This window comes from Protopterus annectens, chromosome 14.part0 (assembly GCF_019279795.1).
Source record: "Protopterus annectens isolate FY-2018-M chromosome 14.part0, PAN1.0, whole genome shotgun sequence".
Lineage (NCBI taxonomy): Eukaryota > Metazoa > Chordata > Ceratodontiformes > Protopteridae > Protopterus > Protopterus annectens.
The window spans coordinates 1,114,614,315-1,114,638,113 of NC_056748.1; the positions used below are offsets into that span (position 1 = coordinate 1,114,614,315).

The 23,799-nt window shown below is 37.8% G+C and overlaps 1 protein-coding gene across 3 annotated transcripts in view; it reads left to right on the plus strand.

Annotated features, from left to right (window-relative positions):
* CHST3 (carbohydrate sulfotransferase 3) overlaps positions 1-23,799 on the plus strand; it is an 840,714-nt gene that overhangs the window by 700,580 nt on the left and 116,335 nt on the right. For all 3 annotated transcript variants that reach the window (XM_044056902.1, XM_044056901.1, XM_044056903.1), the window contains one exon: positions 18,100-18,373. In XM_044056902.1, the coding sequence (XP_043912837.1) occupies positions 18,285-18,373 (89 nt within the window). In that variant the 5' untranslated portion in view covers positions 18,100-18,284. The remainder of the gene's footprint in view (positions 1-18,099; positions 18,374-23,799) is intronic.

A 23,799-nucleotide genomic window follows, 5' to 3' on the forward strand; every position in this document is an offset into this window, starting at 1 on the left:
CATGTATACCTATAGTGCCTTTCTTTTTGAGTTTTTGACTAGTACTAAACATTGATAGTTCACATAAGAAATATATGGAGTCCAAGCTGCCGAGTAACAAGTCATTAATGGTGCCTGATTGTTACAGAGGCAAATACCACTGGGACCCCATGGATCTATGTGCGGAATTGTGCTTGGGATTATAGTGTGGAACACTCTGCTTTTCCTTTTATTTACCTGGAAGATAAGATTCGTTTGAACAGTAAGAAGAGCTCATGCTACTACACCTGGGTCTAATATTTTCTTTTAACTAACAGCTTAAATCCCCAAATATTTCACAGATAATGAGTGTTAGATAATGACTGTTTACTTCCAGGTTGCCAGTTTATCTCATTCACTTGTAATTAATAGGCAAAGGAAAGGTTCTTTTTTGTATCACAAGTAATTAATTCTCTGCAGAATTCCTAAGCTGCACAAAGTAATCTTACAGGGCTTGGTACTTCATCCTGTAAAGGATCTTTCAGTTCCAATATCACAGTCTTTCTTTTTTCTTTCTTTCTATTAAGTATTGTCTGCCCTGCTTGCCATAGCTTCCTGTCTGGCCTGTCTCCCTGCCTTCCAGCCATCCAAGTCACGGGGTGATGGGATGAGTTGCATTCATAATGAAAATGAAGACGAGAGGAGATCAAGAAATCCTGGTCATAGCTTCACTCACAACGTTGCAGGCTTTTTACATTGTGCCCTAACTAGGCCGTTGGAACATTGGGTTATGTCCTTTGAGAGACATGCAATGGCACCGTGAGGACTCTGCAGCTACTTATTTGGTGGCATGCTTTTTTGTGTCCACCCACCACTCTGTCACTGCCACTTATTGACTTATCATTTATTTGTGTGGCTCCATTTGTTGACCAGGATAGTCTGACCAGGCAAAACCCCTTATCAGCAGAGGTCTGGTAAGAAAAGTTCCAGGTTTAACATTAAAACATAAAACATTAGAAATACAGCATGTGATTACACTTTTTAAACTAACCTAAGTGGGTCTGATAAATACAAAAAGCCTCCAACAGCATAAGTAGGCATAAACAAAAGAAAATAATCAAACAACATACATATGATTGTAAAGGTCACACTTCCTCCCCTTTTATTTCTTCTGTCAAACCAAAGTATGTATTAACCATGGGGCAGGATTTCTTAATCTTTCCTATCTTGTTTGAGCCAAGTTTCAGTTACTGTTAGAAAGTCATGGCAATATAGGGCAATGCATGTATTTATTATTTTTTAAATTTTTTTTATTTAACATTTGTTGACCGGGAAAGTCCGACTAGGTTCCACAGTTGCAAGGGGAAGTAGCAAGAGCCTTTGCCAATATCCGAAAGCCCAGGGGTGACAGGTGCAAGCCATCCCTAGCGAAGCATCATGGCTTGTCGAGCATATCATCCCAAGCTGACAGGCATTGGATCCCCTTTGAATGACACCAGTACTTAAGCCAATTGTTGAAATTGATCATCTTGTCTTCATATTGTGGCATCATTCTTAGTGAGAGTAAGATGCTACTCAAGGTCAGGGTCATACCGGCCTGGGCTACATGCTCAGAGAGCTCCTTTATGTCTCTTTTCATGTAGTCCAGGGAGGTACGTCTCAGGTCATTCACACCAGCATGGACAATGACTGAGTCATATTTGTACTTGCCTTGTAATTCAGATATCTAATTTTAAACAGGTTGATATTTGTGTAGTGATAGAGTTGTGGTGGTATGATGTAATAATAGGGAGTGTAGACTTCCTGTGGACTGTGTGCGCTTGTGAGAGAAATAAAACTGGTTGGAAGTAGTGAGAGACAGGATGGAAGGTGGTATAGTAGTGACATGAAGAGACATTAAGGTAATGCACACACACGTTCATTCTGTGAAGGGCAACGGTAGAACAAGGCAGATGATAAAAGATAAGCAAGTATGGTAGGATGTAGGTGAAAAGTAAGCTCTAGAACATAGTTTTGTAGACATTTCTGTAAAGAGAGGATAGAGGGTGTATTATGGAGGAGAAAGTTTAGTGTTACTTAGAGAAGCTGATTGCATAGCATAGGTGCTATGTAAATTAAAGAGTTGTGCTCAGGATTGAAGACGTTTCGCTGTGCATGATTAGGTGGGTGGAGATGGATAAGATAAATGTAGAGTAGGTGGGGGTGAGTGGTAATTAGGGGTAGGGGAGGGGAGCAACCAGGTGCGTTTCTGATAATTAAAAATAATTAGTTTCACCAACAAACTGCTAGGTAAGTGCTACCAATGTAATTATGGTGAAAACTAACAGAGGAATCAGCAGCAATAAATGCCACAAGTAGACTTTTGTCAGAGTTCAGTATAGGAACCAAAAGAGTTGGATTTATGAGTGATAGAAGGCTATTTTTGCTAAATCCGCAGCTTGGTTTGTCAGTATGAGACAGTCTTCACTGAAAAGAGCAAGCAGCATGCTTAAATGCTTCAAAGGAGAACAAACTGCTCATGGGTAAGGAAGCCTTACTGATAAGGATAGTTTTTGTTTCTCCACAGGAATTTGAGACTTTGGTGTACCCTCAACATGCCTCCTGATGCCCCTTCCCCCCGAGAAGAGGTGACCAGATAATGTTTTATCACTTATCTTCCCCCACTGTTAGCTCACAAACAATTGGCCACTAATCAATTTGTGGTGTCGTGGCTTCATCCCTTTGCACCATTGGAGCCAAGAGTACCATGAGAGTGTATTCTTCTTCTCTGTTTATCTCTGCTCTTTTTACACTACATCACCTTCACGGTTCATTCTGGAAGTGCTTTCTGCCTGAAGAAGTGGATAATTGCTGGCTTTGGAAGACATTCTGCTGCTGCTTAGGAATGCCTCAGTGCATTACTTTGGCTGCAGATGATCAAAACAAAGTAATAACTAACTAGGGGGATGATAGCAGACCTTCAGTGATGACAGCATAATTTTATTTGCTACTCTAGGCTTCTGAGAAAAAGATCCACCCTTTAATTAATTTAGGGCTACTTATTATGTTAGTACAATTAACATGCTTGGAAAATAATTACCCTAAACTAATTAAAACAATTTTCCAGAAATGGGCCATCATGCACCAGCCTGATGACACAGAAGCAGAGTTTCCTTTTGCAGTACCAACAAACCTACTTTGAGAACCAACTTAAGCCATCATTTGACCAAGGAGATAAGATGATGTAGTTAATGGCCAGCGGTCTTGTCGTGAGGGAAAGTATGAGAAAGTCTGATGACAATGCAACTTCTAGTAGAGACCAGGAGCCTCACATGTCATCCACTTACATTACTGGGTCATGTCTGTCGCTGCATGTACCTCTCTCTAAGGTAGAGACTTTAATGGGCATCTGTAAGAATGATGTCACCTGATGACATGCATGTAACTCCCGAAGGGGTCCTCCACAACTGGGACTACAAATGTTTTACTGCCAAGGTTGACTTCCTGTGGAGTTGGGAGGCTCCACCTGTTGGAGAGTTACACATGGGGTAACCCAGAAGGAGCAATTGGAGGATCCAGGTTTGGGCAGGCATGGAAGCCGTGACAGCAATTGGATGACTATACAATGCAAGGAGGGGAGCAAGTCAGTGACAAAAGACAATAGGTGTCATGTGATAACTAACTTGTCATTGCCCTTTTTCTTCCAACTGTATAATAACAGATGCAACTAACCAAGATTCAGGCCTGTTACCGTGTGGTATAGGCCCTGGTGCCGGTTTCTTAGCTGCAGTGCTACATCAATGCTTACAGGGGATCTCTTGTCAGCTTCAGAGTGATTGTCCAGTGTAACAGAAAATCCACACAACTTGGATTTTATTTTTGTGCAAAAAAATATCTAGACATCGCATACCCTAATCAATGTGCAATGTTGTCAGCATCCACTGTCCAGTGAAGCCCTCAATACATTAATTATTCATTTTCTCTACTAGTCATAGGATTGGAGGAATAAACATACTGCTGGCAGGATTCCAGATATTTAAGTCAATACGCACAGCAGGATTTGTAAATTTCATGCAGGAGGAGATTATGTCTGGTACCACAAGCAGGACAAGCTGGTCTTGTTATTAGATATTGGTTTATCTGGGTAAAGCAAGAGCCGGATATGACTGAGACATATATGTTATATAGTAGTAACTGAGGTGCACTGGGGATGGATTGCATGACAGGATCATGTGAGAAGCACAGACTGCTTCTGTGGACCTCTGCATTCAGTGGGATCTGTATCCTAGATTGCATTGCACCAACTTTACATTACTGTGGCTTTCAGAAAGACCTTGGGGATGACATACAATGTCATATCAACACTTGCTTTCAGTGGGAAAGCAATACACTATATTTTTTCTGTAGAGTTGGACAAACATCCCAGTTTGTATTTTAGCAACCATTTGTGTGTGTGTGTGTGTGTGTGTGTGTGTGTGTGTGTGTGTGTGTGTGTGTGTGTGTGTGTGTGTCCGCACATATCCATATATATGGATGCATTTGGCTGGTTGAGGTACACTGCAATACATCAGAGGCTACTTTTACTAGAAAATCAATTTATTTGTTGTGTGCTGGTGAATACAGCATGTAGGGGCAGGTAGTAACATGGCAAAGGAAGCAGTTAGTGGGAAAGCAATGTTTTTTTTTTTGTATATGAGACAATGCCCAGCATTATATATACGTTATTTCCATATTGCTGTTTCCCTGATAAAACCACTGAGGATAAATAGTAATCCATCAAAGGCTGCTTGCAGCGAGGAAGCAATATATTTGTTGGGACTGTGTGTGTCATAGGTTCATAGGTTAGTACTAAGCTAACTGCCCTTGCGAGCGATTTTAAGCCTAGCCAATTATCCCTTGTGAGACTCAAACCCTGCACCTTGTGTTTGTAAGGCAAACACCTTAACCATTAGGCCACCCTCCCAACAAAATAGGGACAAATATCCATTGAGGACACCAGAGCAAGCCCACACAAACAAAGGGAGGACATACACACTCCACACAGAAGGCACCCCAGCCAAGAATCAAACCAGACAACCTGTAGCTGTCAGGCAGCAATGCTACCACTGCACCACTGGCTGTGTTAAGTCAATACGCACAGCAAGATTTGTAAATTTCATGCATATATCCTGTTTTATGCTGTAATAACCATACAGTACTGAAGACTGCCTAAAGAGCGCAACAACAAATTGTAGTACATCAGATGGTCTGAATGTGAAAGCAACTGACTGTTACTGTCACCTGATCACATTTAAACTGTCATCAGCCTGGTTTGTCAGGGGCTGAAAGTACATGCGAACGAAAGAGACTTTGTGTGAAAAAAGCTCACCGCAGTATTTATTTGTAGATAGTTTATGTGATTTATTCAGTTATGGAGGTATATATTCTAAAGGAACAGTCTGCACATGAGATGTCAAATTCATTAAAGAAATGAAGACAAAACTTATGTTTTTGCTAACAAAATTGTTCTTTTTGTAAATTCCATGCACGCAAATCATATTAATCATTCACAGGTAATGTATATTTCCTTTATTTCAGTGGGGGATATGAGTACATATTATTAAAAATATACTATGGTGTTACAACATTAGAACTAAACCAGTATGTTGGTGTCTCTAAATGTGATGTTTTTATGCAATAACTGAAAATGTTACTGGGAAGTTTGTCTTGACACTCAAAAGTTTAATGTAGCCTTTCCAGAACTACTGCATATAAAAGTACAAATAAAGAGCGGTTTGTGAATGAATAGCTGTATAATTTGTCTAAAAAAATAGTGCAATATCTTAAAAACTCTGTATTTACAAGAACTGGCTATAGGCCTATTTGCCCATTAACTTATGTCAGACTGCTGGACTGTGTTCATAGGTTGTTGCTAGGCTGTCACACAGTATGGTCTTTAGAAACCTAGACCTGCACCCCAAACCCCTACGGATTCCAAGTATCATGGGTATTTATATGGGGAGGGACATACTAGCAGCAAAATAAATAAGTGATTTATAGGGGTGATGTTAGCTAGGATAGTACTTTTTTATTGACAGCCTCAGTCCGTAAGGGACATGAGAGCCAGATTGGGGATACATTTATGAGTTCCTATCCAATTATCAAAGCTTCATTTGCTTAGAGTTAGGGACAAACTCTGTTTTACGTGGATGGTGAGCCTATTCCATAGCTTAGGAATCCTTTGGGTAACACATCTGTCTCTCCAGCAAGTTCTGTTTATGTCTCAAGCGAAGTTCAGATCCCTGAAACTAGTATTTCTGAAGCGCCCCTCTCAGCAGTCTGTAGGAGACTGAATACAGAGATACAGACTTTAGGTGATCAGTGTAGGACAGGGTATTCATGCCATGAATTCTCCCAGTGAGAAACCTTTGTGTGCATCTGTTGCAAGTGTCTGGTTAGGTGCATGTCAAAAGGGGCATCGTACTCAATGATAGGTCTAGTAAAAGCCAAGCAGAGTGGTACTGTACATAGTTGCCGGAAGCTGCTGAAGACTGGAGGGGGGTGGGGGGCAGAGGGCAAGAGGGACACTTATGTCCACCTAGTATTTTCACCCATTACCTTTATTAGATTATTTAAGACATAAACACATATACATTAATACAAAACATATTAACATTCGTCATATTCACGCATTGCACATTACGTAATCTTACTTTTTAAAAATTGTTCTGTCACCTACATTACATAAATTACTAAAGCTCTGCCTTCCCAAAAACCTCAGTCCTCCTCCAGACATTATTATAATGAGGAAAATTCCTTGCAATAAGGTAAACAATTGTAGGAATGTTGCTGTGCCTGCCTCGAGCTGCCCCCCCCCAAAAAAATATTCAAAGTTGGAGTGACCACCATGTGGTTATGTAAAATGCACCCCCCCCAAAAAAAAAGAATATGCAAGCTTTAGTTGAATTTATATATATTATTTGGAGAACTGCTCAGACTGCATGCTTCTCCGTAAAGTAAGCACAAATGCATATAATTTTAAACAGCAATCATAGAAATAATAGTGCAAATTGCTTATTTAACATAGTAATTGTACGCTGCAAATTATTTAAAGCACTTATGAATTAAACTCTGTTGGCTAATATAAAGCAGACTTTGAAAAAAGGGCATTATAAAGCATTTTTTCATTCTTTCTTACTGTTTCTAGACAAATAGCAGTAACTTGCTCACTCACGTCCGTGATGCTTATCTGCTTTGGGATATGTTGCTATTAGCAGGTCATCACATTTAGCCTGGAACACCTTCACCTGGTCCCAGTCCCAGTTTGCTACAAAGTTGGACTGATGTTGCAACCCGTCGATGATGACCAGCACTGGTCTAACAAAGTTGGGAGTGGAATTTTGCTGTGCCATGTTTGAAAAGATTAAAAAAAAGTTTTTTTACTGCTTAGTGGCAAGTTTTATAAAAGTGTATAACTTGGATCCTCCAATTTATACAAACGATTTAAGAGTTCTTCATTCTGGATGGCATGAGAGGTGTAGTCATGCAGGGACAGCCAAAGGGTCAGGGAGGCGAGCACCATTTCGGCTACCTAAATGCTACAGTGGAGGTACACGCATTCAAATCTTTTTAAAATCGTTATTTGAATTTTTTAATGGTATGCCATTATCCACTTGAAGGAAGTGCTGAAAAACTATAACTCTTAATCTTTTTTTGCATTGTTCAAGCCAGTCCTTGAAACTGAAACTGCACACTGCAGCCTAACCAGACACATTATTTTCCTTGTTTGTCAATGCTCTGCAGCACTTATTTGTCCCTAATATTAAAGGGTCAGTGTCCTTGATTTTGACGCAACATTTTATTTGTAATTGTCACCCTTATAAAATAAATGATTTTGTAGAAAAGTGTAAAATAGTGCTAGTATTCACATTTTAATAAGGGTCTGGGCGCAGCAGTTAAACTGGGAGTCTCCATAATTAACATATTCTAATATCTAGGTGAAATTCCTGTTCTTGTAACATGCCATTCCTATATCAGTCCCAGTACAGACAGAACCTCTCCAGCATGTGTTTTAAGATTAACTAAAGTAGCTTAGCTTATAACGCTTTCTTTGAAAGCATTAACTAGAACAGTTTCTTAGAAACACACACACACACACACACACACACACACACACACACACACACACACACACACACACACACACACACAGCACTTATCAGTTACAGAAACGGGGCACAGCTACAGAAAGGGGGCATTTATCAACTACAGAAATGGAGCACTTAGTTACAGAAACGGGGCACTTAGCTACGGAAATGGGGCACTTAGCTACAGAATCTGAGCAATTAAGAGTTTCATAAACAGAAACAGAGCACTTTTCAGTAGAAACGGAGCAGTTCTCCTTACCATGGGTGACTGGCAGTGTACTAGCAGCAGCTATGATTGTGAAATGTTCCACACTTTTGTGTTTAAATTCATTCATATTAGCATGTGACATGCACATGAGTCCTACAGGTCTTGTAGCTGTAAATGTGTGCTGGCGCTCCATCCCCCTCACCCTATGTATGGTTCCGGTTCCTATGTGCAAAAGTGGGGGGGCCTCCCCCCTCGCTCTATGGTTCCAGCGCCCATGGTACTGTAACTTCCTTGGACCAGGGTTCCCTTGCATATAAGTTGGGTAAAAAAAACTGCCAAAGTGGATCCAACAAAAAGACGCCAGTCGAAGTAAAAATCCCAAAATACTTTACTGTTTGTGAGCGCTTTCATGCATAAGATACATGCACTTCTTCAGACAAACTAATAGCAAATGCTTCAGTACTCTTATACTCCCTCTAACATTTCACATAATTGAATTACTGATTTAATTAGTTAATTAACCATCCCTTTAAAAAACCTACTGCAGTTGAACATTTCTCAATGGAAAAATACTAAGTATATATATTCAAATCTTGACCTTGACAGAACATTAAAAAAATCAGGAAATTTTACCTAAACAAAGTATATACTTCGTACCCTTAACTTTATTTTTATTTTATAAATATTAACAATGTACTTTGTTTAATTTATTTAACTTAAATATTTCATTTAAATATTTATTTAATTAAATCAATAATTCAATTATGTGAAATGTTAGAGGGAGTATAAGAGTACAGAAGCATTTGCTATTAGTTTGTCTGAAGAAGTGCATGTATCTTATGCATGAAAGCGCTCACAAACAGTAAAGTATTTTGGGATTTTTACTTCAACTGGCATCTTTTTGTTGGATCCACTTTGGCAGTTTTTTTCTTGGTTATTTGAGCTTTGCTTGTCTGTGTTTTTCATGGCTGAAAATTGTGGATTCCAGCAGTCGCAGTCGTTGCTTACCCCAAATCCTGATTCCAGTGGTGTACCTAGTCGTGACATGGATCCCATTGGAAACCTTACAGCCCTCGATTTGCAGCTCACACAACGTGTCGATGACTTGGCGGAACAAGTTAAAAGCCGGCATTTGGACAATTTGCCAGCGGTACGCCCTAGGACCGGCGTGTCTTTTAACGCTATCCCTAGTGTGTTTTTACCGACACAAGCGGATATTACAAACTCACAAGTTAACCAAAATTTAAGTCCATCAAGTAGTATCCAACCCGCACAGGCAGCGAGACCGAGTCATCCTGTAAGCAACCAAAATAATTCACCTCCACCTAACGCTAGTAACAGAGATGGAGCACAACTAATTAACAATGCGTTACCTGCACTACAAGAATTTTGCAGCACTCCCAGTAATATTTTCCATGAACAAGCTGGTGATGCTTTGAGTGGTTTGAACCAGCAACAAGAAGGTAATAGCATTGTCCACAAACTGAAACTTTTTGACAACTGTCTCCTTAAATACAAAAAATTACAGCTGGAAACTATGTATTTTAAGGAGTGTATAAACTTAAAGATAGTCCCGAAGGGACTCAGACAATGGAAATACCCTACAGGTTTAATTAAGCACTCAGAGTTTCACCTACGCCTAATTTCTTTTTTTAATGATCAAGGTCTTCACTTTTTAGATATATTGTCTTGTGAATATTTAAAACAAATGTCCGATCTAAAAAAGCAGTTGGAGAACCTTGAACAGGAAATAAAAAATTATTTATCTTTTGGCCGGTATGAATACGAATATGCCAGGATTTTCACAAGTATAGATAATTTGTTAAAAAAACTAAGTGAAACAAAAAAACGAAAAATCAATAGAGATAAACTGGCATATGAGGAAAGAATTGCTTATCCGGATCCACCTGTTAGCAAGTCAACACATGACTCTACTCCGCTAATAACAACAAATATTAATAATAATTTCAACGTGACAAACGATGCTGAACATTTAGAAACAACTTTGGACGAATTTACGTCCCTTAGTGATAATGACACTAATTTACCCCGACGTAGCGAACGGCTACAAAACCAACAGGGTCAACAGCGGAACAATCAAGGACAAATGGAGCATAAAAACCCACAGGGTTTTCAACGTGTTTATTCCAACGCCAAGAAAAAGAATGCGAATTGGGGCAAGAAAACGCAGAACAAGAAGGCGTACAACTGGCGCAGAAAGTAATGTACTGTCAACCTGAAATTATTTTCAGCAATAGTAGAGACTTCCGTGTTTATAACTATACTAAATTTGAGGTCTCTCAAGATTTTATTGAGTTACTAGCAAAAGGCTTTAATTTTGTTTTACCACAGAAGCCTAATGTTGCTCGTATGTTATGTGACCTTAAATTATTTACACGACAGCTCAATTTAAAGCTGATATTAGGACAGAATAGTAATGTGTTTTGTAGTGAACGTATAGCTAGTACGTACAACCCCCCCTTGATAATAACATTCTTTTGTTTGAAAAGATTACTGAAATTCATCTAAGGGGTTTGACCAACCAACTTGCTCATAATAAAATTTCTGACGTAAGAGACAATAATTTGATCGCAATAGTCAAAGCCCATAAAATTCGGGTGATGAAGCCCGACAAGGGGGGTGGAGCTATGTTAATGTACGAAAAAGACTACGAAGAAAAGATGCATACTATGTTATCAACTGATAATTACAGAAAAGTCTCTTTAAACGAATTAAACCAAGCCTATGCTAAAATAAAAAATGTGTTAAGCAACTTATTCATTGAGGGCAGTATTGACACTGCTTTATATCAATATTTAACTATCTTAGCTCCATTGGTGCCAGTTATTTTCGGAGTCCCTAAGCTCCACAAAAACATTCAGAGTCCCCTGTTTAGACCAATCATAGATGGTCGTCAGTCGATTACTTATTCATGTGCTAAATGGGTAGACAATAAGTTGAAAGATACACTCAAGACCGAGCCTCAACTTTGTAAGGATTCCTGGCACGTTTTGGAATCCTTAAATAACATTCCCTTTGACACCAATTTTAATTTCCTGACAGCTGATGTCAGGGATTTATACACGGTGATTCCGCAAGACACTAATATAGATTGGGTTAGGGATTTTCTGTTATATAAACGAGTGCCAGGGAACAACATTGATCTGATTGTTAGTCTTTTAGAATTGGTGTTGAGTAATAATTTCTTTATGTTCAAAAAAGATCTGTATTTACAGCTTACAGGTGTTGCAATGGGCTCCCCTTGTGGGGGCAGCTTTGCAAATTCAGTAATGGCTTACTGGGAACACACTTTTTTGTTCCAACATTCTTTATATAAGGAAGCCGTCGTATGGTACACAAGGTACCAAGACGACATCCTTATAATATTCAAGGGAGATGAAGAAGTGGCTCAAAATTTGATTGGAGTTATGAATTCATTTACCCCTTTTTTGTCTTTTACTTACAGCTTTAATAAGATTTCCATAAATTATTTGGACATTTTAATACGAAAATATTTCGAAAAAGGCATATTTTGCACTAGTGTGTTTCGGAAACCTCATTATAGTAATTCTTTTCTTCATTTCACTAGTTGCCACCCCTACTTTCAGAAGAGAGGGGTGGTGAAAAGCCAAATTGTTCGGGCTTCAAGAATGTGCTCTGAAGAAACAGCATTCGAGGAAGAATGTCATTGTTTGGCTTCAATGTTTTTAAACAGAGGGTACCCGAACAAATTAATTAACTCTGTGATAGTTGAGGTTTCCCATAAAAGACAGACTGGCCTTTTAGGACCAATTCTAAAAACAGACCAGATTAATACACTTATTGTGAATGATAATTTGACTAGTGAAGTATGCCCATTGGTCAATGTAGGTTCAAAACAAGTGGATTACAGTACTTGTTTTCTCATACAATTTAATATACTGTCACCAGAAATTAGACGTATACTTAATAATAATTGGGAATTTATCACTCAGGATGCTCACATGAGTAAAACTTTAGGACAAAAACCATTAGTTGTTTTTAAGAAGGCTCCTTCCCTAAAAGTTCTTTTGGAATGCACACCTAAGGAACAAAAGCTGAATAATGGAATGTATAGATGCGGCCGTTGTAGATACTGTAAATATATAAAGACAGGTACCTCCTTTACAATTCGGGATGTAAAATACTATATGAATAACAAGTGTGACTGCAATAGCCAAGGCGTAGTATATCTCGCTAGTTGTAAAATCTGCGCTGCGTTCTACTTGGGGAAGACGGAACGTCACTTAAAACAACGAATATATGAGCACCTGTATGCAATTTCCAAGGGAGTATTAACAAATGCTTTAGCGAAACATATTTCTGAAAACCCAACTCATGTTTTTTTATTTACAGTAGTGCAAAAGATAGAATTGAATCCCAGAGGTGGCCCTTGGCACCTCAAATTAGAAGAATCTGAGCTATTGTGGCAGCTCAAAACTAGTGCCTATATTCATCCAGGCATAAATGAAATGCGTTCCATCAAATGTCTGTTAAAGTTAAAATCTCTTATGAGATGAAGGAAATGAATGTATAATGTATAATGTTTTTAATGCAATGTATTTTTAATGTCACAAAAAATAGTTTGTAAAGCTTTCCTCCTTGTATAATATTTATATACAACAAAATATAATTCATTTAGTATTTTAGCGGGTGTGTTTTAGATGAAAATACATTGTTAATATTTATAAAATAAAAATAAAGTTAAGGGTACGAAGTATATACTTTGTTTAGGTAAAATTTCCTGATTTTTTAATGTTCTGTCAAGGTCAAGATTTGAATATATATACTTAGTATTTTTCCATTGAGAAATGTTCAACTGCAGTAGGTTTTTTAAAGGGATGGTTAATTAACTAATTAAATCAATAATTCAATTATGTGAAATGTTAGAGGGAGTATAAGAGTACTGAAGCATTTGCTATTAGTTTGTCTGAAGAAGTGCATGTATCTTATGCATGAAAGCGCTCACAAACAGTAAAGTATTTTGGGATTTTTACTTCGACTGGCGTCTTTTTGTTGGATCCACTTTGGCAGTTTTTTTCTTGGTTATTGGAGCTTTGCTTGTCGGTGTTTTTCATATAAGTTGGGTGACACAGAATTATTTTCTTACTCTTTTAGCTACATATTGGTCAAAGGCCAGATTGCTTTCTACATATGTTCCAGATCCCTTACTACTGGGTTAACACTTATGGGTATTTTATCAATGGAGTAATTAACTTGAGTTGACAGTTTCACAGAGGACATTATAATGCATTTTTTTGGTGGTGAGTTTTAGATCATGCATTTGGCACCAGTCATTTGTGTGAGTTAAATTCCTCTTGCAAGATGCTGGTATTTGTGGGGGAATGCATAATACTTTCTAATCTCTGATCTTGGTGAGCCCTATCAGGTTAAGTAGGCAAGATCTTCCCTTAACAAAGCCAAATTGAGATGGGTCCAGTGTCGTTTGCCAATGTCTTTATTTATAGTTTCCATGATAATTTGTTCCATAGCTTTGCATATTATTCTTGTTACACTAATGGGTCGGTAGTTCCCTGGCTCAGTGAATGGTCCACACTTGTGGAGATGAATTATTATTGCAGTCCACCGTTCACTTGGGACATAGCTTGTTTCAAGGCTACAGCTGAAGAGTGGCTCAAGTGGTCCTAATAGGTCATGTTTTAGACAGCTTAGGGGGCAACGTGCAATATTGTCAGAACCCACAGAGGTGGTGTGTAAGTGCTGCCAGCACTTGGCCCCTGCTAATAGTTGTGGGAAGTATGTCAGAGGGGATTTTATCCAGACAAGCTTGGGGGGGATTTGAGCTGAATTTATCAGCCAGTAGATTTCCTATGTCACCCTGATTGGTGAAGGTGGTACATTTTTTCTTTTATTATATACTTTGTTTAGGTGAGGATTCCACCAGTGGGGTTTGTTTTTACTGTTTGTTTTGGGTTTATTTGTGGTAGGTATGGAAGCCTTTATGCAGCCATTCACATATATAGGGAATCTCTGAACAATTCTGCATAGGTAACTATGGTGTCAGAGCTAAGGGGAGACTTGAATTCTGACAAACTGTCACTTAACAGGATGTAGTTTGCCTTAGAATAGTTCATAAGTGTTACTAGTTTAGCTGGATTTTCCAGGTTAATTTTTGCTTCATAGTAGACATTTTTGTGATCCAGCGTCACTAGTGAGGATATGATGGGGGGGTGTAATGTTTTCCCACGTTGGTGAGTGTCAGATCCAGTATGTTCGATCCTTTAGTTGGAGCATACAATATCTGTTCCAGGGAATTTGTGCCGAGGAAGCTCTGTGTCTAAGTTTGAGGCAGTGTCTAGCCTGGTGATTAGGGCATCTCTGTGTTGCACAATGGAGTCTCCAGTGACAAGAGTATTAGGTTATGCATATGCTTGCCTCATGGGCTTTGCTCCTGGGGTGTATGCTTATGTGAGATGTTTGGTGTTTCTTTTGGTGAGTATTTTAGTGTTGCTAAAGAACAGTGTTGCTGTTAGGCTGCGTTGGAGGTCTTTTAGGTTTGAGAAGGTTTATTTTTAAGCCCCTCAGCATAAGACAATCTGCGTGTATGGCGAGCGGTATGTGAGAGAGTTGTAGTGTGGTTATTCTTGACAACCTCATTGGTATGTGAGATTTTTACCCCAAGGATATATATGTATATTTACATCTGTCACATACTGTGTTATTTTCTTCAATGATCAACTGATGTTATTTCCAGTTTCTCTAAGGAGTGTCTATGTAACTTATCATTGTGATGAATACCATTCATATCCAGAGTATATCTCTATTAAGTACATCACAAGCACATATCTATTTCTTCTATAAAGTGGCCTTTGCTGTCATTGTAAGTATGAAATAGTCACCAAATGTAGTTGTACTCCTCCATCTTCTTTGTTAGGCTGCTTATACATTTGTAACAGCAGAATGTACATATAAGTGCAATGTATATACCTGGGGAGTCCAAGCAGAATTTGCTGAAATGTTTATTAATGACCTTCAAACAATGATAATGATATTACATCTCAAACATTGGCATGGAGACTCTTCAGTGTAACAGTCTGGTAAGATATGTTACATCTTGTTTCAATTAGAATTAAGTAATTTAACTTCTTCTCTTCAAGCATTGAATGCAGTAGTTGTCCAGAATATATCTTTATTGAGTTACCATTTTGTATAATTGTAAATATTTTGCCAGAGCTGTCTTTTTCTGTTTGCTTTTTACCTCATGACTGGCAAACATCAAACCTCCTCTCAATAAAAACAGAGCCCTTTTGTATCCTCACACCAGAAATTCTAGAGCTCTCTGTGGGGGGGGGCATAATTTAGGCAGCCATGAGGGTGTTTTGTGCCCTTGCCTGCATCTTGGCAAGGAGGGCAGTTGTAATGGTCTAAGCCCACTCTTGGTGATGATTCATATCACTGCAGAGGACCACAATGCCTTCACTTTATGAGGGAATGCTTCCACACACCTGCATTGAAGGCTACTATCAGGTATTGCCTTGGTGAGCCTAATGTCTGCCTCATGACTCGCATATGTATTACCACTTATCCTTCGATAAATTATGTCAGTACACAGACTCAGCCATCTTCATCTGTCAGTGCTATCAAGCATCTGAAACGTTAATCATATCCAGCTTTTGTAGGATATAGTCATGGCTTTAACTCTCTGTGACACTGGATGTGTCTAGTATGTCAAAACTCAATTCAAAAACAAACTCAAGAAATACTTCAAAACTCATTGGTTATGTCCTTGCACTAACCCCGACTAGTGACCTCTCTATTTCTTAGGTGCCTTACCTTCAACTACTTCTAACTTTTTTCTACCACTCCATTTCAGGAAGGGACAATTGTATAACTGCTGCTCAGTGTATCTTAAACCTGAATGTAATGTTATGTATGTTTAACTTTGAAAATAATGTTATGTTTTGTAAAGTGATTTATAATAAGTTAGTACTATACGTGCTAAATACTATTATTGTTTATGAATGTAATCTGCTTGAAACTAGCATTTACTAAATGTTCAATGTGAATTATTATCCTGGAGCTTTTCTCACTGGGCCTCCGCTGAAAATGGACATGTATCCAGTTGGACTATCCCGGGCAACAAATGTAAAATAAGATAAATAAGATAAATAAAATAAATGCTGGGTTTAGGCACCTAGGCAGCGAGACATTCCCCTAAGGTACATTTGACAGGGGCCACATGGCTGAAGTGACATTCAGCTTGCAGAGAAATATGGCTGTTTGCAAATTCCCTGTGGAATTTCCACAGGGAAATGTCTCACTGCCTAGGTGCCTGAACCCCAGATTACTGAACTTTTCTAACAATGGAAATCTGTCAGTACTAAAACTCCATTTAGCAAACATGTCAGTATGGCCAAGGCAAATTCATAACTGAGCTGAATTTAAGACCTTAAAGTTAAAATGACATTTCTTTCTACATTATGTACCTGAAAGTTTTACTAACAATTGTTAAAGTGAGGACTTTCATAGGGTTTTCACAATGAAAAACTGTTATGTTGTAGTATAGTCTGTTTTTTTTGAGATATGAACATGAATTCTTTTCAGGATGAGGAATAAAATATCATTAATAATACATATGTTTGCATTGGCATTGCATCAGAAGTAACACAACATCTTAATTTTAACCAGAATAGTGACCATTCTTACAAGTATGACCTTTCCTACAATTCTTGTATTGACCATGACAATATGTTCCAGCCAAGTTCAGCAGTAAACTTCATTTACATCCTTAAGGCTGAATTTGTAGTTTTTTGAATTATATCATTGATTATCCAGTTATGGCTCTCTGAAATTTTAGTAACAACTTTAAAAGGGAGCTGAGATAAAGACTTTTCTACACAGGTACAGAATGTATGGTTTTATGGGAATTTCACAGTAACACTCTGGATACATTGTATTTGATTTCTGTTAAGATTGGGTATATGATTTATTTTCAGGGTAAACAAGGTAACACAGGTCCAGAATGTATACCTTTGTTGTTGAAGTTGCATTATGTCAGAAATAAAAAAAAAAGAATTCTCCAGGGCACTGACTAGTTCTGTCAGTGTAATTATGACAGCCTTATCCTCCAAATGTAGATTTTTGTGCAGTGACACACATACATTTGTATACATGTCATTGTTTACCTAAAATTGTCAACTAAGTACATTCTTTAGCTTAGCATCACACTGATTTTTTCTTGTTTTGTCCTGAAAAAAGTTGTAACAAAAACTGAAAAAAATATGTAGCTGAGGTTCATTCACATTAAAATAAAAGTGTGGCTATCAGATCTCTTCAGGGTAACAAATTAAGAAGCTAACAATAAGAGAGTGCTGTCATGACTTAAGGCCTAAAAGACCATTTCTGCATAGAAATGATACTCCCTATTTTTATCATGTTTGTAATAAAAATGACACTGAATGACTTTTTTTCACTGAAAATCAAAGTGAAGCTGTTATATTGCCATTGAAACTCCAAGCAAAATCAAACAGTATTTTGTAGGTAGTTGACTTTTAAAATATTCTGATACTTTCATGAGGATTTGAAAAATATTTTTCGTGATGCATCTTTTTAATATACGCCGAGCTAGAAAAGCCAAAACTGTAATAGGGGCAGAACATTCTTGAAAATTGTCAGTAATAGAGGAGTAAATTGCACTGGAGTGTCAGAACTATTCTACCTCTGAGACAGCAGAACTCCCAGCTTTCATTGGATAGCACCAGGAATTAGCAGATTTAGACATAGAATGTTATAAATTAAAAGTGAAGAAAGTTTCCTTTTCTTAACCACTTTGTCTCTTTTTTTTTTCAGTGTGGCTGTGTCTCCAGCACAGATGCCTGTCCTTTAGGATAAGGTGGTCTACACTGCCTCTGCCTTCTGCATTCTGTGGAGGGGGGAGGAGCTTGGTAGAGTGGCATTCCATGCACTTCATCTAGAGGAATACAACAGAGAGAGAGAGAGGAGTGGCTGTGGGGACATCAGCAGCCCCCCAGCCTATGTTAAGAATGAGGAGCAAATATGCCATAGCCCTGGTGTTTGTTGTTGCCCTTGTCATTATTGAAAAGGAAAACAAGCTTATTTCCAGGTAAGAATATCTTTTTTTCCCAGGTATGCTTGAAGGCTTGAATAAATAAGTAAATAAATGAGAAGGGGTAGTGTAACACCATTTTATGAGGGATTCCCTGGCAAGCATTCCATATTCCTTATATAACACTACTTGTTAAAAGTATACAAACCCATAGTTCAGTTTAATGGCATGGTGGAGCTTTATATTTGCAACCTGGTTTTGCTTCTAAGGTGAAAATATTGGGATCCTTCTGACCTTGTGGTCTGCTATTGTCTTTTACTGGCAAGTACTGCATTTAAAACTTTATTGTGATGACATTCCAGGCAGTTCAACTGAGTTTGGTTCTTCTACTTGCAGTGTTTCATAGTCCTGCATCTGTAAATATGTATGTGTTTTTAAGTATGTATTTGTATCTGTAAGTATGTTTCGTTTATTTCTTCTGTGATCCTATTCACCAGGAAAGTGTCTGCAAATGGTCCACCTGAGATCAGTGCATTACCCCAGTAAACAAATATAAATAAATAAATGCATTAAAAAAAGAAGGAAACAGGGCCTGTAGAGAGAAGCATGACCAATGAGCCCATAGCTTAGATGTTTAGAACTGCAGGCCTGGGTTCTTTGACATCTGATGTCAGCAACCAATGGCACATATATCTTTTTTTCTTTTCCAGAATTATGATCTGGAATCATTTGTTGCAGTGGCTGACACATCTCTTGAAAATGTCTGTCTGTCTCAACTGTTCTATGCAATTCATGTCAGTGCAAATCTAAAGTAAATAAAATTATTTATTCAACTTTTCAGCACTCTAATTTGTACTTGTTACATGTCTTCATGTTGGATTCTGCTGATGTGTACAGTGCTTGAATGGTCAGCTCTGGCCTGTTTTTTTATTTTATTGATAAAATTTGTAAGTAAACTGCTGTAGTTTTTGTCATAATTTGACCTTCCTTTAGCTTTTAAAGTAGTTATAATGTCAGATGTACTTTGGTTCTGGCTGCAAAAACTGAGGCAGCTGTAAATCTATTACAGCTTTCAAAGCTGTAACACTCATACAGTTTTTCTTTTATTGTGCCTTTATTTCTTTCTATCACTGGAGCAGCTAAAGCTCCTTGAACTGAAAGACTTTTGCGACAGCAGTATGTTACAGCTTTGAAAGCTGTAAAATACTTGACCTTTGTACATTTATTTTTTCTTTCACTGCTTCTCTCTAATCTGTAGTACATGTAAAAGGTAAATCTACATATATTTGAAATAATTTTGATCAGGCCTTTCTGTTTATAGCCATGTAGTTATATGTGCTGAAAATAAATATCAGGAGTCACCTCTCAAGTCTTCCTTTGCAACACTATCAAGATGAATTTCTTAACATTCATTTCACAAACATGTAAAATGTGATTAAGATCAGACACCTGAGTTTAATCAGCAGTGCTATCATCCTTATTACATGATGGAACTATAGATGTAGTATTTGTTCATATGTTATGTACTGAAGTATTAATGGGAAAGTATATAGTATGCCATCTTTGTCTTTATTCAATAATAAGCACGCTGTATCATGTGGGTATAGCAAAAACTACAGGGGAGCTAAAATTAAAAGCTTCAAAATACCAATTCCAGAAAAAAATTAAGACTTCTGCATAATTCCAGTTACAGTAACCTAGCAGTAAAATGTTTTTGGGATGCAATAGGGGAAGCACAGATTCATTTGTATGTATTGTGCATTTATTAAATGATTAATTTACAGGGAAGAGAGAACAAAAACAACCTATATCTGGAGACAGAAAGCAATTTTTATCTTGAAATATAAAACTGTGAATATCTAAAAGTATGAGTATTCATGTGTCTTTAAGGCATCACTTATTGTATAGTCTTAGTGGGTTACTAGTTTTGTGTTAATTAAAGGTATATGAGCATGTGAGTAATGAGCTTTGCTTGTTGTCTTTATCCTTGAAGGCCATGCACTGAGATAGTGTTTACCAGCGTAATGTATGTCCCTTGTGGTGAAGAACAGAAGTAGAATGTGTGTTATAAAATCTGGGAACATTTTTTGTTTGCTTTTTCTTTTAACTGTAATTGTAGTCAGATCTCTTCGTTTCTATATCTTTCTCTCTGTTAACTTTTCCTGCATTTTGAAAATACATCGAGCAGACAACTTTATCATCTAAATGGTGTGCTTCCTTCATAAATAGCAGAGAATGTTATATAAAAATGATGTCGTTCTTTAAAACTGTTGAAGTTACATACAAACATACGTCAGAGTAAAGGCATTTTTTTAACATTACCAGTTAACAAAAATTACAGACTAGATTTTAAAGTTGGCTGTTGTACAGGTGTGAGCATTTCTGCTCTGATTGATGTCAAAAAGGAGAATAGTTACACCCACATTATGCTTGATTGACAGTTATGCTAATTGCGGGATGGCATCTTGAATGCATTACAACTGAATGCAGGCTTGCAACTACAGTAATTTTTTTTCTTTTTTTCTCACTTGGGAGAGTTAGTCTCCTAAGAACATGAAGCTCTGCTACTGTGTGTAATGTGCATTGTAGCAGCTAACGTCTAACTACAATCTTTCATGACGTGGTTGTTCATATACTTCCAGCCTCAGCACAGGAAAAATGCAGAAAGAACATTGAGTAACATTGGCCAGACCTTCAAAACACTGACACTTTAGGAAGCCCTTAGAAATAACATGCCCCTTGTATAATGTTGGCTTTTAAAGCTGTAACTTTCTTTTCAACAAATAGTGATGTTGTTGTTGGGAAGGGGTTATTTTCCTACATATATATATAGCATGTACATGTCACACTTGTACATTTACAATGCTTTCATTTTAATTTGAGCTTAAATATTTTTTATTTTGTCAATGTGCCACTTTTGATCTGCTTAAATGATCAAGTCTTTTTGTCTGCTACAATAAACTGAAAGAATTGAATTTTATAAGTACTGTCTGTTAAGTTTAACAAACCCAGAAAACATGTCTAATATTAAGGACTTGCCCATTATAAAAGATAAATTACACAATCACTGAGAATCGTGGAATCCACTCTGTCTCCCTACTGTCTGGTAATACTATATGCACACACATATAACCTCAAACTTTTAATTTCTAACCAGTTCTCCCTTCACAGCTAATAAATAGTGTGACCCATGTATCTTTTACAAGTAAACACTATCAAGTCTCTTGTTTTATTACCAACAAGCATGTATTGAAACCCCGTGCCCTTAAACCTCTGAATACAGTGAAGGCTAATATGTAACACACACATAAATATCCATAGTGCAATACCAAACACGTAGAAGGACTATAAAAATATTTATTTTCTGTCCAACTCTGTGCTTTGAAGTCCAACACTCACAGTTTGCATTTAACTACTGCACTTTAGCTAAAAATCTCAACACATACAATTCCTTACAACCAAGCAGCCTGTTACCTTTCTAATTCCAGTTCTCAGATATAATCTACAGAGTAGTAGAAAAAATAGCATCAACTTCCAGGTTCTGTGTTTTCTTATTGGATGGATTGTCTCATTTGGCCAAAGCCAAGGAACACTTTATGATTATTCAGTACCCTCTCCCACCATGACAAACATGAATATTCATAATGTAGGTGGTCCTCTAGTCAGTAGGTGGTGATGTTAGGTATGTGTGGGTGGAGTTTGGGAACGGTTTGCTACTGCACATCCATGGCTGACTTTAATATTAGCGTTTAAGGGATTAGAGTCACCATTTTTTGTGAGGGAAATGTTTTGTGGCAAACATGGCAGTCGGTAAAAAGCATGACTGACCAGTCTGCAAGTTGTTATTACTGTTATGCAATAGAGTTGTTTAGAAAAAGATGCTCTATCTTTTTAAATAGCAACACGTCCTGTAGTGAAAAATGAATCAAAACATGAGAGTAAAAACAAACAGACAAACAACAACAACAACACTCACATGGAGCACTGGAACACAGGTGCTTTCTTTTTCATTCTACACAAGACTTTTTCAGAATATTAGAAAACAGTTATAGCCATTAAATTAAAAAATGTTGTTATTCGCTAAATTACTTAATTACTGGAATGACCAAACACAAGACGTTTGCCTAATGTTACTTAATTTTAAAATTCACAAAACCCAGGTATAAATGTAAATTTAAATATTACGTTTTTGGAGAAGTTACTTAAAAAGCATTGTAACTTTTTTTAATCTTCTGAAGAACTCTTCTGTAGAATAAATGGTTAATTTCTGGTGCTCATCGTGAGTGGGATTTTTTATTGTTATTATTTATTTTTAAATAGCTCTTTTGTGACACTTTTTAAACTAAAAGGATATTACTACAGATCCTGCTAAGTGAAAATGTTATATTTTCAAAGTGCCCATTTTATACAAATGTGTGTGCACACAAAATATTTTGCTGAGTTTGCTCTGTTGCTGTTTTCTATATAAGTGAATGGCAACTGATACTTTTGTGACATTCACTTACATGTGATGGTTTATAGGATGGTTTTGCAAGATCAGGAGACAGTGTGGTAATGGATTTAGTGATTTACCTTACTGTTATGTGATTTTGGGGTTGGTATATTCATAGTTGTGTGGATTTCCACCCTGCTATCCATAAGATTCCCAGCGTGTCTAACATAACCTATTTACTTCCTTTACAGCCTGCTGTGTGTTGCTTAAAACCCCCAGGTGTTTACAAGTCAGCTAAGTGATTCCCCAGCTTTCCTGCCTCTGAAAGAACCTCCTAAAGGGAAATTGAAGTTACCTACTGTTACTACTATCACACCCCAAGTCCTGTCTGCAACGTGTATGTACTATACTGTGCTACATATCACTAAATGTACTTTAATTGTATTATCCCACTGAGCGCATGCTAGCAGCCTACCCTAGACTCTAAGTACACCTATTAGACAGCTACTGTATCCCTGTATCACAAGCCTTGCTATTCCTTACTTATGCCACTAGGAGTCAGCATTTACCTCCTTTTTTCCACCCAGGTTTTTGCTACAGTTACTGAATTTTTTCTCTGTATCTACTACCCTCCCTGCATTAGTGTCTACATAAGTTTTAACCTGCCCATTACACCTAGTACCTCCCCAATTCTGTGCCTGCTCCCTGTTCCACTGTTAGTTTTTCACTGGCTTGCTCTCTGCTCTGCTCTGCTTCCTTCTCCTTGGCTCTACCAGTTTTTCGCTGGAATGCTCTCTGCTCTACTCTGCTTCCTTCTCCTTGGCTCTACCAGTTTTTCTCTGGCCTGCTCCCTGCTCTGCTTCCTTCTCCTCGGCACTACACATTTTTTGCTGGCTTGCTCTCTGCTCAGCTTTGCTTCCCTCTCCTTGGCTCTAGCAGCTTTTCACTGGCTTGCTCTCTGCTCTGCTTCCTTCTCCTTGGCTCTACCAGTTTTTCACTGGCTTGCTCTCTGCTCTGCTTCCTTCTCCTTGGCTCTACCCTGCTTCATTCG